A 19542-nucleotide genomic window follows, 5' to 3' on the forward strand; every position below is an offset into this window, starting at 1 on the left:
GGAACCCGATTCTGGATGTGTGTGGCACAACTGATAGCCTCTGCCCAAAAGGCGGGATCAAGAGAACGTGCATGTATCATACAACTGATTCGAGGTAGACCCGTGACCATGTCTTTCGTGATGAGCTGTTGAAGATAGCGGTAGTTGAGGTGACCAAACCACTCATGCCATAGCTTACTTTCAAAATTTGAATGAGTAAGCAAGGCCCTAGAAGGTGAACTTGGCACAAAGTGGGAGAATGAATAAAGCCTTGAGTTGTCATTGACTTGTCCCACTGCTACCAAGGCATCATCATCAAGTTCCTTTATCACAACTGAATCTAGTGTAAACTCAACCTTTTTCCCATTCCCATAGTGAGTGATTTGGTAGATAGAAAGAAGGTTGGTAGACAAGTTAGGAATATAAAGAACATTCTCAAATGTTCCATCATCCATGTCAGCTGAACCTTTCCCTTCAACCTCTACTTGTGTATCATCACCTATGTAAATGTGAGGTACCTTAGATGGCTCCAATGAAGAAAACTTATTCTTTGTAGAACCCATGTGATATGAGGCACCCGAGTCAAGTATCCACTGCTATGAAGAACCTGTTGTAGCCACAAATGCTTGCCCTTTTCCCTTAGAATGTGAGGAAGATGAAGGAGTTGAATCCTTCTTTGTGTAGGCGGATGGCAAGTTGATGTTGTTTTTCTTAAGAAGATTAGTTAACTCATCAACTTGCTTGGTGTGGCATCGCTGCTTATCATGACCATACTTCTTGCAATATGCACAAGTTGGTTTATCCTTCTTAGGTGGTGTTCCCTTCTTGGAAGAGGATAAAAAATTGCCTTGTGATGGAGAGGATGGTTGTCCTTTTTCCTATTGTGGCTTTGACTTAGAGTGCTTCTTCTTGTTGTTGGAATCTTTGCCTTGACTTCCTTGATTCCCTTGATTAGCCACCAAATCCTTGGACTTTGAAGACTTGAGAAGCCCCATGTTCAACAACTTAGATTGTTCCAATATCAACATTTTTGTGAAAGCATCAAATGAAGGCATAACATAGGAACTCCCCACTATCAAACAATGAGTTTCGAAGCTAGACACAAATGTTGCATATTCTAGTGCAAGCTTGTCCAACAAGTTGAATATCAATTGAGCATCCTTTTTGTCAATTCCACAATCCTTAAGCTTTGCTCTTAGCTCATTTGCTTTGGTGACATAATCTTGGATTGTATCAAAACTCTTGGGATCCAAGTTGGTGAGCTCATTGTCAATCTTGTAACCTCTGATTTCATCAATTTGACCATACAATTTTTGAAACATATCCCAAGCCTCTTTGATTGTCGTACACTTCTCAATGTGAAAAATGAGGTCATCTGATACATACTTACACAAAGTTCCAAGAGCCATGCAATTCTTAGTGAGCCATTCAAAATGAGCATTAGGATCAGCCTTAGGATCAGGTGGTGTTGCTATTGTTCCATCTATGTAATGTGTGAGACCTTTTTCCATTAATTTGCTCCATACTTTAATTTTCCATGATGCATAGTTATGTGGAGTTAAAGGTGGAAATTTATGAGGACTCATTGCAACAAAAATGAAAGCGCACAAGGAAAGAGAGGTACAATCACACAAGACACCCCCCCAAATTCACTCAATCAAAGAACCCCCCCAAAAGTGATGATTTGGCACTTTATACTTAGTGCGTGTACAATGGGCCACTCACAAAAAATGGCAAAGTGGACTTCTGATTTCAATTTTACAACTACCTCAATAAGGCCAAAAGAGACTCAAACTAATAGTGCAAGAGATCTAAACTAAGATCCAAGCAATTTACAAGTACCGAATAGGCCAAATAAGACCAATATCTGAAAGCACTCAAAATCTCTAAAATCGGATCGTAGATTATGAAAGTAGACGAAAAAAAAATGCACTTTAAAAAAAACACCTGAAAAGGAGGTCGTATGATCTCAAACGATGCCTTTGAAGTTGCAGAATTGAAGAATGGACAGGTACAACAAAGAGAATCCAAAAATTTCGAAAAACCTATGCACTAAAATCAGAAAATAACCATACCACTGTGAAGAGCACGAAAAATTAGCCCAAATCAAAAAAAAAATTGCACCCAAAAAGGAGCAAAATTGAGCAAGTTATGAGCCTCCAAAGTTGGCCCAAAAAACCAAACAGCTCAACAGAGATGGGTCTGAAAATTTCCAAAAAATGTTGACTGGGTGCTAACTATGTAAAAAATGTCAAGTGGCACTGACTTGGCAGAGCTGCTGACCTGGCAGGTGACTGGGCTCATGCGTGGCGCTCAGAGGTGGGCCCAGTGCTGACTGGACAGGCGGGCCCAGCTGTCGGGTGATGTGGCCGGCGGGAGGTTGTCGGCGGGAGGCATCGAGGCTGGGCGGTGCTGGAGGACGGAGCCTACGTGACCAGTGGTGGCAACTGGCGGGTGGTGCCGACAGTGGAGGCGGAGATGGCATGATGCAGCGACAGCGTGGAGCAGGGAATCCGCGGGGAGCAACGACAGCGCGGAGCAGTGGGCAATGTCGAAGGACAGGGCTATCGGGGTCGAAGCTGCCGATGGCCTCGGGGCTGTCGGAGCCTATGCGAGGAGTTGTGGGGGTCGTCGGTGGTTGGAGTTGGTGCGACACAACATGGATGTTGAGGCGGCTGTGGGTCTGACGAAGCCTGCAAGAAAGGTACGGTGGGGTAGGGGAGGGTCTTCGAACCCCCAAAAACCAAATTTTTTTTTTCAAAAAAAAAAGAAACCTTTTCCGATTTTTTATTTTTTATTTTTTTTCTTCAAAAAAAATAAATAAATATATATATATATATATATATATATATATATATATATATATATATATATATATATATAATTATAAATCCGAAAATTTCATACCATACTGCCCAAAATTGGGCAAAAGACTCCTCCACCCCCAAAAATGGTCGATTTTATACTCAATTTTTATGGAAACGGTCTCTCGGATGTAACAGTGAGGTCAAAAATGCTCTAAGATGCCTCCAAAAAATGCTTGTTCCTTAGATCCGAAAATAGAAGTCTTCCAAAATGTCTCCAAAAACCAATCAATGAAGCCCCAATGGCTCTGATACCATGTGAGATTTTGCCAAGATCAAGGGCACAATGAAAAGTATAAAAATAAAGACAAAAGAATGACAAGAACAAATTGTATTCTTATCAATATGAAAATGATCAACTGGATTCACCAATACAATGAATATAGGCCTGTTTATATTGGCAAGGCCATATGGATGTATGAGCATACAATCATGACATGTGGCTCAATGAGAAACAAGGGTAGGTAAGAAATACTAGGGGTAGGTAGGAGAAATAATATAATATTCCACAAGAGGTGGATGACCCACCGAATGTGGAATGTAACAGCAAAATAAGACCACAAAAGGTGGAATTTCTCCTACAAGCTCTATCCCTATGTGTCTCAAATCCAAACTACGAAGAGATGCATTATCCTAAGTTAACTTAAATAAAGTGTAATAATATCCATAATGAATATTTATTTACACCAATAGAAGTACTTAGATATGAATCCAGTTGTGTAGTTCCCATAACCATCTTTGCGATGCCTTTTTTTGGTAAAAATCAAATATTGTATGCCCAAGTTATGGTATTTTATGTAAAACTACTTTAGGGCTTGGAAAAAAGAAGCAACATGTTTGTTGGATGTTGGTGACCCGTGTTACCAAGCACTTAGGACTAGGGGCTAGCTCTCTACCAATGACAAACTCCTTTACCTTCCAAACTAGATTCATCCTTGTAACATATACCCACGTCAAACATTTCATTTTTAAAAAATTTGTGCCTCTACACCAAATTACTTGTTTGTCCTATGGATTTTGTAGAGATGATGAGGGCTAAGGTACAAAAGAATATTCCAATGAGGTATGATTCTCTGTAGGAATGAGGGTCATTGGCATGGTAATCGTGTGATTGTATGGAATCATTTGTTTAATCATATGGATTTTGACTATGATTTTTTTACAAAACCCCAGAAAGGCTCAATTTCTTTGTGTCAAACCCTACCTTGGGTTAGTCATTTTCCATTTTGGAATTCGATTTCTTTCAAGAGAACCTATGTGAGTTCACTTTGAATTTTTTACCTAAGTTGAGATATGCCAAAAAAGTCCAATAATAAGATCCCCTCTATGCTCATGATTTAGAGAAACTAATAAAGATTAGGGTTAAGTGTGGTGGTCTAAACTACCTCTTGCTCAAGCATAAAGTTCAATTTTAATATAATTTTTTGGAAGGTTGGTAGTTGCCTATTTGTGAACTTTATTTTATTGTCTAATGTTTATTTTATTGACAACTTTCATAGTTACAATTTAGGGTCATTTATACAAATTTTTAACCTTATGCCATATTTTGAAATATTTTGCAAGGACCCCTAGCTTTCCTCTTACTTATATTTTCTATTATATGACTTACAAGAAAAAATTCAAAAAAAAGATAAAAGTTATATGGATGTTGAAGCCCTTTTTGACTCAAATTGGTTCAAATTGTCAAGTCTTGGATGCCCTAACTATAATATCTCTTAAAACCAGTCGATTTGGAATCCCATTCAACATAATTGCCCTATTTTGATCATTTTGAACATAGCATACATTTAGAAAATCCATACACATCAAGTTTAGTCTACAAATCCCTTTTATAACAAGCTATTGTGTTATACAAGCCATATTGTAGGTCGTATCCATCTTTATTATTCTTTCATCACTAAGTCATTCACATTGTTCTTCCTCTTCCCTTCCTACCTTTATTCTACGTATTCTCAACTTCCCATCCAAAGAACCCCTAAATTTCATATTTTTTGTTGTACACATTCTTTATTATATCTATTTTCAAACTTGTCCCTTAAGCTACTATCAAATCAGCACAAGACACCTTATTTCATATTTGTCTCTCATACACATAGCTTTGTGATCCCCTTATGGTTTCTTTTTGTGACAATTATCTACACGTCACTTAACATATTTCACTAAAAATCGCACACTCAAAACAATATCTATTGGTTGAATTTTCGAAGGTTGAAATAAACCATAAATAAACCATCAAGGGGCCTAACTAAAGTAGGTTCCTAAATAATCCTAACTATTTTTCATATCCCTAGTTTGGATAGAGAAAATATAAAGATTTAAAATCATTTTAGGAAATATAAATAGATTTTGAATGTCTATAAACAAAACAACATATTTTAAATTGTAAAAGATTGAAGACCCTAATGCCCCATTATATTTCAATTCATAGATGCACCTTAAAAACTATCTATGTACATAGAGGTCTCTAATGTCTAGAGCCATCTCTAGAACTAGCACCCAACATCACAGCTATTGTTTGCAACAACATCCTATTAAATATTTACCTACACCATTATCCAGATTGATGTATTTTTTTATGGATAAAAATATACATCAATCATCCTCTTCCAATCTCCTTCAATCTTATCCAAAAACACAAACATCTCTCTTTAAAAGGACTTGCTCCAATTGATTGGCAAAATCGTTGATGTCTGAAAGCCTTATTAACATGTGTTCATTTGAAGAAATGTCCTCCTCCCATCAATTTTTAGTACCTGATTAAGAGGGGGTGGACCTTGACTCCTCATATTTGGTGGTGGATGATATCAAGGCAAGAGAGGGTTTAAGAAAAGGTAATAATTTTTTTAAGTCCTCTTAATTACTGCTTTTTCATCAGAAAAGACAGTACAGGATTTGTATGTCTGTTCTTTTGATTAGCTGTCCGGGAAATATGGGGTGATCTATTTCGTACTTTCATAATATTCATGACATTAATTTAGCATTAAAGCATGTGCAATGTGTGTGGTGGTAGTTGCTTTTGAGGTACATAGTTGGCAACTCATGGGATGCAAGCTTTTAGCTAGGACACCCTTTTCTTATTACATTCTTTAGTTATCTTTAGACTCATGTGGCAGCGGTGCCTTTCTGATGCTTTGATTTCCTTTGGTGTAGGTTTCTCTTATATAGGATTGATTGTAATCGTGTTTGGATGGTTGAGAGCCCATTAAAATCTTTACATATATTTTTTTAAATGTTCTCTATTTCATATGATTTTTTACTTATATACCAACTTCAAATTACAACTTTGATTTGCAATATTAAATTATTTTCAAACTTAAATCAAGTATAATATTTTCAAACTTAAATCAAGTTCTAATTAGATCAACATGTTTATTGCTCTATTGGATATTGTTCTATTGGACTTTGACTCTTACTATCGTGTGTTGTACGATGTTAAGGTGGTTTAGGGAAGAATCTATCTATTAATTTGCATGTAGTTTCTACTAACATGGTTTATTATATATGAGTGCATCTTTCTTTAAATTGTCTTTTTCATTGGAAAAACATTTTGAAATGTTATCGATCAAACATTAAAAGTGCTTCATTGTTTATTCATGCCCTATCAAACAAAGGCAAAACAAAAGATTTCACATCAAGATTCAACCATGCCCAAAAGGGAACATGGTATTATGTTAGGGCAAGGAGGCAAATCAGTTTTTAGTGGGATAGAGAGCACCATAGAAGACTACCATAAGAGAGGACATGTAGCCTTTCAGTCTTTATGAATGATCAAATTAACAAGAGACAAAGAAACCAATATGTCCCAATCTTGTCAATGGACTTAGTAAAAATGATCTACCACTTTATGCACTTAAAGTTTGCATAAAAAGATGAAGCGACATTTAAGGGAAATTGGAGATGTCTACCCTATCGATCAAGATGCAAGAAAGGTAAGCCCAAAAAGTGAATACTTATGGAAATGGTTGTGTTGTTAATGAGAATGAATTAAAAGTTAAAGGTCATGATCCAATTAGGCCACAAGGCATGCTACCTTTGGGATTAACTAGATGTTGGAGTTTGTTGACTTGCATTGACTTGTACTTGAATCTAAAAACGTATCAAAGTGAGAACATACATGTTGTCATAACTTTTAAAAACCTAGACATGTTTATACAACAATATCAGTATTTTTAGAATTCAATAGTTGAAACAAGATGGAAGCTTTAAAGAAATTATAAATAAGATCAATATACTTTGGACAACTAGCATGATCCTTGGAGAAAGTAATAAGTTAATGGATTGAGATGAAAAGGGTTAAATGCTTTAAATCTACTTCTAGGCCTATTGAGCTCACGAGGATGTGGAAAAAGAGTATTTAAGAATTGTTGGCCTGTCATAATATATGAATTTGGGATTGAAAAAATCTGAATGACAAACTCTTCACATATAGGAAAGCCTTCAGAACAAGACACCATAGAAAGTAAAACCATTATTGCTCAATCCTGACGCCTTTCACATATATGGAGGTAAATGGCTGAGGAATTCAAATCCCCCTTCCTACAAATTGTGAAATCCCAAAGAAAAAAGATTCATATATTTGTAGAGAATGCCAAGCTTGTTGATACAGATAACTGGGTACCCAATCCTCGCAGCACTCATCTTACTTAATAAAAACAAATAAAAATGATAAATAATTATTCATTTCTTATATTAATCTAAAAAAATTACAATTTGTTACAATGCAAAATCTACTACATGACACAAATCTCATGATCTTTCATGACTCCTCATCTATTTCTTTCTTTCTCACTTCTTCTATCTGATGTTATGCATTCCTTTCCTGTTATTATCTCCCAAAAGATGGATTTTATGCTGATTTCACCAGCCCAGAGAAATGAGCCTTTCTTAACATGTTTTCAAGCCTCGCCTCTTCTCCACTCATCTTCTACACAGCCTCGTTGATATCTATAAATTTGCTGTTTCTGAATCTCTTAAAAGAATGGAAAACAGCCCCCCTAAGCATGTTATTTTTTATTCACAAATGGGCGAATCCCCTCCTATTTCAACCCTTCCTTTAATCATTAAAATTCCAGTTTTCTTTACTCTATTTAGAGTATGTTACTCCTCATAAAGAGGGCTTTCCAAATATGAAAGCAGTAATAAACATTTACATGAAGAATTTATTCCTTCAAAGGGGACTTGACCATCAAAGCCGCTTTCAAACAATGGTAGACTTAGTAGTAGTGGTTTTTTATTTTATAATTGAGAATTTATGGATGTCAATAGCTGCTCCCCATATTCAATTTTATGTTTTTTTCAACGGAAAGAATATTCTCATTTTGAAAGTCTTACATTGTGTCGATTGTTTTGGAGAACAGCTTTTTTTTTGCATTGATCATGAAAATTTGCCACATTTGAAAAGATACCATCACAAACATCCTTGTAAAAGAATTTTCCTCTAGCCCGCACAAATTTTGAGAAACAATAAGCTAAACTAGGTATTGACAATCGGACAATTTTCAATTATGCAAACTTGATTTAATATGAGATTTCTTTATATAATAAAATTCCAAAAAACATCCAAATAGACCAAAATTGAAAAAAAATAAAAACTAACATTCTTTTTTTGGAGAGTTTCAAGATTGTCTATGGATCCGGATGCTCCTGCATCGCTTATTGTTTTTGAAATCCATATAAAGATTCTACGATCGTAGAACTTTTCGTAAACTAAGCTTGTGAAGCATGACAACTATCATAAACTCTTTTTGAACCTCCAAATGTAAGCCAAATCAAATGGAATGAAATTGAAATTATTTTAAAAATATAACCAAGGAGTCAAATCTATGGAAGAAACTAGGTCTCACAGTATTTTAATCTCTCTTCAAAAGGTGATGAGCTTGGATAAGGGTTCCTACAAGATGAATAATTCCATTACTGACAATAGGTTACCACGAAGGCCATGATCGTTAAAAGAAAGGGTAATCTGAAACTTATTCTCAGCCCAATTAAGAAATGACTTGACCATCTCGTGGGCATTCCAAATGCTATGGTAGACAAAAATGCAATAATTTTTGACCACGTAGAAGTTATATACAGAGATTGAAGACGCCGCCCCTTTAAATAGTTTTTAAATGTAAGGAGAGTCCAATAAGAGATAGTTTATAGATGGATCGTAGCACTTTGTTTAGATAAAGACAAATAAGATGATGTATAATTTTATTGATTTAGGTATGCAACGCCCCATAATAGGATTCATGATACATTGTTTTTTTTGTGATTCGGTTAAGAAATACCTCAAATTAGAATGGAATTATTAAAAGTTTTGCAAGTCCTCAATAGAAGGAAATGCCTCTAATTATAAAACATAAAATTCATTAATGGTGCCAAACAAAATTGATTTTTGTACTTATTCAAGGTAGTGTAATTTGCAATATGAAACAATAAATTATCTGATACATCCAATCAATCAAGGGAGCAGATCCAATAGTTGAGCATTGAAGCATTAAAATATTAAAATATGGCAACTTGATAAAGATTTGCTATGAACCATTAAAATATTAAAACAAGTAAGATGCAAAATATTAAAATATGGCAACTTGATAAAGATATGATATGAACCATGGATGCTTTATGCATGATCTTTCTAGAAGTAAAGAGGCATCTCCTCAGACAAACGCTAAGGATTCTTCAGGAGCTGAATTGTATCAGATTTAGGGACCTCTTTCCTTTTTGGCAGGCAGACTCTGGGAGATGCCTGTGTGGCTGGTCAGGATTTTGATCTAGAGACGGAGGTGGCTACAGATCTACCAACTAAATACGAGATTTCAACTCAAGAGGAGGATGGTTTCATGTTTTATAATCATTCTACTGCTCAAGGCTTGTTGGAGTGATTGGGTGGTTTGTCTACCATGGTCAATGATTTCTTTCTTCCACTAAGCCTGAGAAGAAAGAGGGAGAAAATATGAAGCAGAAAGGCTACTCATGGAAGCCTTGAAATCATTCGATGATGGTTAACAATGGACTATGGAAGCTCTTCCTTCCCAGGACAGTAGACTGGCAGTTGCCCATGCATGAGCAGGATTCGCTTGTTAGCCTTGCTGCTTTTGGATTATTCTCTTTTGTTTAGTTGTTAAGGTTCTTTAGATCTTTCTTAGCTTCCTCTTTTTTACTCTTCGGTGTAGTATTATGTTTCTATTCCAATATTATTGGAAGTTTCAGTATGATTAAGTGATCCCTTTGTTCATTGTCCTGAGTTCCATACTCATGTTCACAGTGCTTGGTTTATGATGTTATTCTGACAGTTTGTAAGCTTTTATTTGTCAAAGGTGAGAACCCCAATAGACCCCACTTAAATTTCTATTAATTACAGCCCTACTTAAACAAACATTTATTGGTGCTTCTAAATTCATGCAATCAAATAAGTTCCAATAAACCAAACACAAATGTAATAATTTGCAATGGCTTTTTTAGTGTCCAAGACACACGTACACCAAAGACTTCCCATCAAAAAGTTCAAAGATATACTCTTACACAAAATTCTAGATTGGTGATATTCATTTATGTTATAACAGTTGTAAAGGGAACAAAGTCTTGGCTATGCAATACCAAATGCCATCATTTTGAGACTGATACAAGGAGACATGATTAAAATTACAGAACTTGAATGCTTCTAGAAGCTGAAAACAATACAGAAGCTACAACTCTGTACACCTGAAAACATTTACAAAGGCTTAAAATTCATGCTGAAGCCCCAAACAGAGCTCCAACTACAGTGTGAAGTAAGATGTTGATCTATTGAGAAGATATCGTGTCATCAATCAGTTGGAGAATGTATTTAGAATCAAATCTGAAATTTCGAAAACTTTTTCCTGGAAAATCATCACTTAGAACAGCACCTTTGCTTGGATGGGACTCCATGCTGTGTATATTCTCAATTAAAGAATTGATTCCTGAACCCGAACCACTACTTGGAGAACTGGATTTAGCCTTCCAAACACATGTGCTTGACCCTAGAGGCACACTAACAATTTGTTATTTTATCATCTCTGAAATTTTCAAAAGAAAGATGCTGAAATTCTGAAATTCTGAGCATCGATCTTGCAGATGCATAAAAGAGTATAAAAGGCCAATGTCTTGAATGCAAGGAACAACTTCTGACAAAACAAAATGTACCTTTTACTGATGCTTCACCATTTGTTGTCAATGGAGGGCAATTCTCCTGAATCCATGCCTTCAGTGGTCTGTTTCATTGAAATTTCAACGTATAGTTCATTGCAAGATAAGTTCTAACAGATGCATATCAAATATTCTAACAACTGCAATTATACCCCTTTAGGTACTCACCCAATGAAGTAATCAAGTGATACTTCTCATTTATGTAGAATTAAAAAAAAATTTAAAATATTTGACAATCTTTTAAAGTTGCAATGCCCTTGCATCATGAGAAAAGAGAACCAATTTTGAAGAAAGAGTATGAGCGGCATTTCTGCCAACTGGTTTGGTTCAATTTTCAAAGGGATGGAGAAAATGCTACTGGCAAGAACAGGTGCATGCCTTTTATCAAGAAGATGAAGGCATTTATTCAGCATGGTTGAAATCATCTCCTCTAAACAAGAATATTATGTGCTACAGCCTAGAAAACATAAATGGTGAATGTAATGCATGTTTTAGGTACCAAAGAATCCACCTTTAACAATCATCTACCAGTAATTCACAATGAATGTAATCCATACTCTCTACTTCCCCTCTCTTGTAATGTGTAAAAGCAAGACTTGAAACATGCTACTAGAGAAACATAAAATTAATTGAATTTAAAAGTTAAATAATAAAGGCTGATCAACAAATAACAATATGCTACCCACTTAAAGAACGGACTCATTTATCCCATCAAGAACTGCTAGGATGGAGAAAAGCCTATTACTGATATCATGAGACCTCTATAATGTTTAGGTCTCATTGACACGATGACTGTCACAAGAGAATGGTATAAGGTTATATGTCATCCCCATACCTACAAAAAGAAGGGTTGTTTCCCAAATGTAGGATATTTAAGATTTTAAATTTAATAATCAACTATACTCATATATATAGTCTTCTCTTTGTTTAGTCAGGTTCATTACACAATCACTCTTACCTTATAAATGGCCCAACCATGAAATACTTCATTCCATTTGGACCCCGAGAAGATGCCTCAAAATTTGTAGGTGGTAGATCATCTACTCGATGCCAAGTAATTTCCTGCATTTTAAATAATGAGTTACCAAATTAAATGCTAATCCCTAATTTGGATCCCATTCATGCTCTATTGCAACTTTTATACCATGTCGTAAAATGCCATTGCATCTAGCCTCTAAAAACTTCGATCTATTATTCTATGTAGTTAGAACTGAAAACCAAATGAGGGCCCAAAATGAGATCCTAAAAATTTGGACCACCAATATCAATTTCAAACTTTCAACTATAGAACTATTTTAAGAAAACAAGAAGACTTGTTACTTTCTTTTCCTAACTGCAAGGCCAGAGTAAAGAAGAGACCTTCCTATAGAATACCATCACATTGGCTTACAAAGACACACATAAAAACTTTATAGAATGAGGAACAAAAGGTTGATCTGAAATTATAAATTCATTTGAGATGAAAAATATTTGAAGGTTCTTTGAAAGGAAATCTAACATACACTGATTTCCTTCTTAGTTTGTGGTGCAAAAACGGTATCTTCCTTTACTCCACCAATGATGTACAGACGCACTCTTTGTTGCCCTACAGTAACTTCAATATTGTGATCGACATTCAAAAGCTTAGATATATCAAATCCAGTCTCTTCCAATACCTGCAAATATTGGAACAAGAGAAAAAGGTATCCTCTAATTAGCATACAAAGGGGTATGATCACCAGAAATTTCTAGACTTTAAACCATCAATCCACCATTAAAGATTAATTCGAATCCTCTAATATTCATTTAAAAAGATAACAACGAGGGAAAGTACATTTATAATAATCGTCAAAAAGAGAGTAGACATAATAATTCTAAATGTAGAAACCTTAACAAAAGTTAAGAATAAGCAGAAGGAAGCAATCAAAGATTCCAACAACGATCATGAGCACAAAAAGGCAATCAGAAATGGAAGTTAGCATGTGCAACATCTTGAAACTTCCTTACCCTTTACATACCAAGAAAATATATGCATGCAAACTTATCTAGTGCTGAAAAAAGTACGAGCATGCATGTTATTCGGTTACCAGAAAGGAACAAAAGGGGATCAATGAAAAATAAAGTTCTATTAAAGATTACAGGGCCTCAATAAACATTAAAAGTTAGAGAGTTTTTTCAAATCTCTGCAGAGACAACAACTGTTAGAATTACCAAATAAGTGAAAACAATTGCATAACTCTAACCAATAAAGAGCTGACAGCAACCCCAATGATACTTCTATTCAAGAAATCTAGATTGAATAAAGTTTCATTTTGTTTCACACATGTATTCCATAGAAGCAATCTTATCCCAAAAACAACATAGTGGCCTTCAAAATATAAATGTCACTAAAATCAAAATTTAACTATAAATCCTATTATGAAAATTTGGGAGTAACATCTTAAATATAGCAAATTTGTAGCAACAAATCATCCGCCATTGTTGTATTGTCTTCCAATACAGAGAATTGGATATAGCAATTATGATATGACATCGATATTTGAAAATGAAAACAAAAATTAACATAAGAAACTAGGATAACAGAATTGATTGTTGATAAATGATATGTTGTCGATGATATATAGCATAGAGTAACAATGGTGCAAGCAGCCTTATAAGACAAGTTTAAAGAGTAGAGAGGAGATCAATATAATCACCCTTCAAACTTTATAATAGATTAAAGTATTTTGGGATAACAATGTAACATACCACCTTCCTTGTACATGCATACATGGAAATAATAAACCTCTGCTCATACTGTAGACACCTAAAATTTAATTATTTAGCACACCTAAACTAATGTCTAAGCATCACCACAATTCACTCCACTAATTAAATTCACATCACTAGTTATTAAAATAAATTACATAAATCCATTTCGATCCCATTATAAAATTAAATAAATCAAAGTCATTTCCATCCAATTATTAAATTAAATCCATTTCCACTTTTCCTTATTACATTAAATAAATTATAATTTTAAAAAAAAAGTTATCCCTATTCAAGCACTATAAAAGAACTAGAGAATAGCTATTTCCAAATGACTTAAGGATGGAACTGTCACTGAATCTAAAATGGAAATCCCTTATAGACATTACTTCACTTCATTGTCAGCATTCTGTGGAGTAAAGATTAACCAACAAACTAATTCCTTCATTTCCATCGTACTCCAAATTGATATCATGGAAAGCATATTCCCTTGGAGATGTGGGGGTACAGATACACGTATATGGATAGAAGCATATTTGAAATCAGGGTGCTTCAATAAATGAAGAGAGGTATACCTATACAATATTCAATTATAGCCACCAGAATATGTGGGTGCAGGGTCCCTAAACTGGATATTACACATTATCTCTACAAATATATTTATATAGAGCCACTGCTCATCAAGGAGATAGTAAAGCCAATATAAATAGGCACCAACTTTCCCCTTGGAGTGAGTCCAAAAAAGTCAGGCTAGGAGAACTCCTTACAACGGAAGGGAAACCAAGTTTCACTCCTAAAAATTAGTATGAAAGCCACTAATATAGAGCTTATCCATCATTTCTATGCACTGCATCTAAGAGTCATGCATTCATCATGAAAATCTATAACATCTTCAGTAAAACATTGTTACTACATAAACATCAGCTAAAATCTATTAAAACTTAAAAATTATAATATATCAGCATATTGTTCTTCAAATGGTAGTGTAGACATCCTCCATGTTCTGAACAATTGATTTCATTTTGGAAAGACTAACACATTTTAAAAAAATCATTTCCATAACTTGTGTCACTGGAGGAAAAGATTCTGGTTATAGGACAGTTTATTGAGAGTACTTTTTGCACACGACTCTTTTTTTTTCCCAGAACAGGGGACAGCAGCGGATGGCTATATATATATATATATATATATATATATATATATATATATATATATATATATATATATATATATATATATATATATATATATATATATATATATATATATATATATATATAGTTCCTGTAAAGTAGTCTCCACTTAAAATAAATGTGTATGCTGAGGTTTAATGGCGGCTTCTTCAAAGTTTAATTTCAGTTTTTCAAAATTTATGGTTTTAAAGTTTACCCAGTTGTGCTGAGTATTTGCCAAGTCCATTTCCAACTCTAAAATGTTGCCAACAAGTCCAAGATAAGTCTGAGCCTCAAACCTATGTCTGAACCTTTCTGAAGTTTTATGAAATCCTGAACTGTGGTGAAAAATCCTCCCCTCAAACACAGGTTAACCATATTGATAACTGATTCTGATCGTTTCCTAAGAGCCTATGATGCAAAGTTCAGGATTTTTGCTAACAGGTCAAAGTAAGTGAGCAAATAATAAATTAACTAGAAGCATGAATAGACTAAAACGATGGAAGATGATAAATTTATACGTTTTTAGGCTTTCTGAATATATTTAAAAATTTGACAAGAAAAAAAAAAGTAAAGTACATATAACCCAGAAATGACCAAGAGGTGGCCAATTTGAGTGCCAATTATTAATGTTAGAAAAGCTAGATACACTGATAACATATGCCATACAGATTTATGAAGTAGAAAATGTGGTTATATGATTTTACAAGTGTTACATGAACTGTACCAGTGCTGCCAATCTGTGATAATGAATTGTTGTTTTTTTTATTATATGTCATAAATATTATAATAATTTACAAACGATTAATTTTTAAAAATCAGAAAAACTTTACGCGCTGCTATCAGGGATCTGGATTTTCTAAAAAAAAAATTAATTGCTTTCAAAACTGAAATATAATATTTTTTAATTTTTTATTAAAAAAATTGTTTTTTAATTGCCCTTAGCCCCGGAAATGGCTACCTGTCCCCAGGACGGCTAGGGGACGGCTTGGGCATCCCCTGCTGTCCCAGGGACGGTCAACGGTCCCTGGAAAAATAGTAGACCGTGTCCGAGTTTCCGGGACAGTTTCCGAAATTTTTTGGGGATCAGGGACGGCTTGGAAACGTTTCCGGCCGTCCCCAAGTCCCCGAAACGGTCTACATTAGACCGGAAACGCATTTCCAGGTAAGACTGAGATTCATACACCATCTAAATCCTACATACATATTTTCTAATGCTCTAAGCACCCACAAAATCTATATTTTGTCTGATCTAATTTTCCTCATAGGCTTTCATAGGATATTCAATCCATTCATCACCCTACCCATCCCTGCATGCCTTGCACTGTTTCATAAATGCCAGTCTTTTAAAAAATATACATATATCCAGAAATTTTCAATTTTTGCTTTTGCATTGCCATCTATATGTTTGACATCACATCTTTTATTCAATTGAAAAACTTTCCTTGTGAGTTGATCTTCAGATTAGAGGCCACAACCAAGGGATATCTTTTCCATCAAATTCACCCAAGTCTTGTGCCCAGTCTCATCGTTGGGGTATGTCACACGTGGTGATTCGACATATCTATCACATAAAATTGGTGTGCCACAAATCTAGGATTAATGTAGTTGGATTAACACAGTTATTCATAAACCTACTCTGCATGCTAACTTACAATTCATTTTGGTGCATTTGAGGCTAGACGGTGGAATCATCTAAGGGCTTTTGTAGGATTACATATGTATGGTCCTAGACAAAGAAGTGGAATCTTAAGTTGTGTCTGAGGGTGGAATATGAATGATCTCTAGTGTGTTGGCACACTCCAACTCAGTGTTAGCTTCTCAGCATCATTATCCCCTCCAGATAGAATTTCTATGCATTCCATGCCACTTTCAAGTTTTAATCAGGTAGTGCAGACTTCCATGGATGCTTTGATTCAAGAATTTATGTAGAGGTGGATATCTAGAGAACGTTTCCCTCGTAGATTCATCTGAAGTCCACGCTTGTCCAAAAGGCCCTATATATTAAGGTTGTCACCACCATCATTGTTGCGTTGTTCCTTTATTTTCTTCCCATTTGAATATGGCCTGCTGGTTACACAAATAAGAAACAATTAACACTTTCCCTCATAAGCAATTGGCTCAAAATTCTGAAACTTTGGAAACAATCTCAGGCAAGTGAAAACAAACCGAAAAAAAAACACAAAACAAGCTAAACATAATTTCCACTCCTTGAGGTGAGGAATGAAGAATCATGAACTTATTAAAAATGGTCAACAAAGTCAATCAAAGCATGGTACGAAAGAGTTTGAACATAATGCACAAGATAATGTGGAGGAACAAGGAAGTTCAAAAGTCAGTTTTAGATAGGAACAATAAAATTCAACAAATTCAAATTTTAATGAAAGGACGTTGAATAGAGAGTGCAAAGTGTTACTCAGAAAGATTGACCAGACTGAAAGGAATTAAGTGTATTGTAGGTGCTCAGTGAAGTGATAAAAAATCCTTGATTTTCCCCATGCATAATGTTACTCTAAATCACCAATTTGTCACTGAAATCACTACAAAGCAGTCTCTATCACCTTTGAAGTATTTATAAAGACTACCTCTCTGGTGTAGATTTTTCTGCCATCCTCCTAGACGTGAAGGAAGAAACAATAAAAGAAGATTACACTGGTGACTGCTTAGATCCTCTGTTTTGTTGTTTTCTGGAAACCTTATAGAACAACATTGATAATGTTGGAGTTGTGCAGCATGAATGACAAGGAATTAGGATATTGTTAAGTGTCCACATGATCTAAGAGAGGTTCTAAAGGTACCAACAAACTGCATATGGCACAATTTAACACCGTTTCACTGTGAGCCGATCAGAGTCACAGATCCTTCTGGATTTAGAACCAGCCAATTAATCAATACCTACTCATGACTTAGAGAACATATATCTCTTCAAAGATGGTGATGTTAAATTTATGCAGTCTTTAAGCAATGATCCAAAATGGAACAGTCAACACCATAAAGATGCAAAAACATCTAAACAAGAATTAGACACAATTAAAGCAGCAAAACACCTACAAATCATGCAAGAATAAAAACAAGGATGACTGTCACATATAAGACCCAGCATTTCATCCAAAAACTAAGGCTATAAGAGCATGTCTGTAGTGGATCACCAGGCTGCAGCAGATATAAGAAAATCATAAATGTGATAGGTACTACCCATTCCAAAACCATTATTGATTAACACGGTCAAACATGTTGAGGAGCAGCAGAAAGTTAACAGGGAACCAAATCCCACATGATCTGTATAAGCATATTTGGCACCTGAAAAACTTATCAACACACTTCCAGAAACTTCTGTATTTTTTCCTAGCAACATTTGAGCTTCTGAAGCATGAAAACAAGGGTGGGACTTAAAACCTAAAAAGTTCAGTCCAACTTTTTTGACATCTAGAAAGCAAAGCTGCAGGATACAGCAGACTCACTTCCCTGGTACCCATATCATCGTACCTGAAATGAGTACGGATATGGTATGACTCAGATACTGTACCAGCACATTTCTAAAAAACTTCCTGATTTTGACAGATTCGAAGGGATTCGGCTGCCAAAAAATAATGATCCGAATCAGAACTTAACTGCAGTAAAATTCTAAAAAATCTAGAAAGAAAACTGATTTATTTATTTTAAACTTCTTTATAACCCTGACAAATGCATTCCTACTGCATTCGAATTTGTTTGATAGGATTTTCGTGGGATTTTTTTAAGTTTCCTGCAGCAGCGCGATGCAGGGAGGAGAGACTTCATTGAATAAGGTATGATCCATTCGTATTCTGAGTTTTTAGGCTGTCTGTTCTGCAATTTCATGCTTCTGCCATGCCGTCCATGCTTCATTATAGTTGTATGTAAATTTTTGATAGTTAAAAGTTTAAATGTAAAGTTGTATATAATTTTTTGATAGTTAAAAGTAAAATTTAAATGTTTACAAAGATAGTATATAAATAATATAATATTTATATAAAATAAATATTAAATAATTTACATTTAAGAAGTTTTAAATGAATGTAGATTTGATTTGAAATTATAAATTAAAAATATTTTATAGATTAATTTTTTTTAGTTTTGATTTTTGAATGTATAAATTGTTGAGAAACAAGGTGAAGCTTGCAATATTAACTTTCTTTTGTGATTACACAACTGAAAAATAAATCTAAAATAAACATGTGATTGCACCATACGTGGAGAAACCCTTTAGGGGAAAAAACTCCACCAGAGAATGAGGGCAATATTAAATATATTATTAATCTTCAAAAGATACAATAATACAATTCACTTGGCTTCTCCATCTAAACCCGCAACTACTTGGAAACCTCAAAGAAACTTATGATAACACAACTATGCCTTGGCTCTAATTTATAGTCAAATAAAAGAGAAAAAAACCATTGCTGTTTTCCCAAAACAAGGGACAAAAACCCACGCTTTAGAGAATGAATAGCTAAGAGACATAATAAAATAATAAAACTCTTCAAGTGACCCCTCCTTGGGTGCCAAACCCAAAGCCACTTAGACTGTTGACATTCCAAGCACTCTGAACTCCCAACGACTGTTCAGATCCCCAAATGGAAACCTTTGCTCTTCCCAAACTTAGGCCGCCTAATGCGTGGCCCTTCATG

At 34.8% G+C, this 19542-nt stretch overlaps 1 protein-coding gene across 1 annotated transcript in view; it reads right to left on the minus strand.

Moving 5' to 3' along the window:
• Positions 1-10348: 10348 nt before the first annotated feature.
• The window catches only part of LOC131049496 (mRNA-decapping enzyme subunit 2), a 95274-nt gene continuing 86080 nt past the window's right edge, over positions 10349-19542 (minus strand). The window contains exons 5-8 of the mRNA XM_057983563.2: positions 12500-12652; positions 11956-12059; positions 10995-11062; positions 10349-10831 (exon numbers count right to left, since the gene is read on the minus strand). Coding sequence (XP_057839546.1) covers positions 10614-10831; positions 10995-11062; positions 11956-12059; positions 12500-12652 — 543 coding nt within the window. The 3' untranslated portion in view covers positions 10349-10613. The remainder of the gene's footprint in view (positions 10832-10994; positions 11063-11955; positions 12060-12499; positions 12653-19542) is intronic.

This window comes from Cryptomeria japonica, chromosome 11 (assembly GCF_030272615.1).
Source record: "Cryptomeria japonica chromosome 11, Sugi_1.0, whole genome shotgun sequence".
Taxonomy (NCBI): Eukaryota; Viridiplantae; Streptophyta; class Pinopsida; order Cupressales; family Cupressaceae; genus Cryptomeria; species Cryptomeria japonica.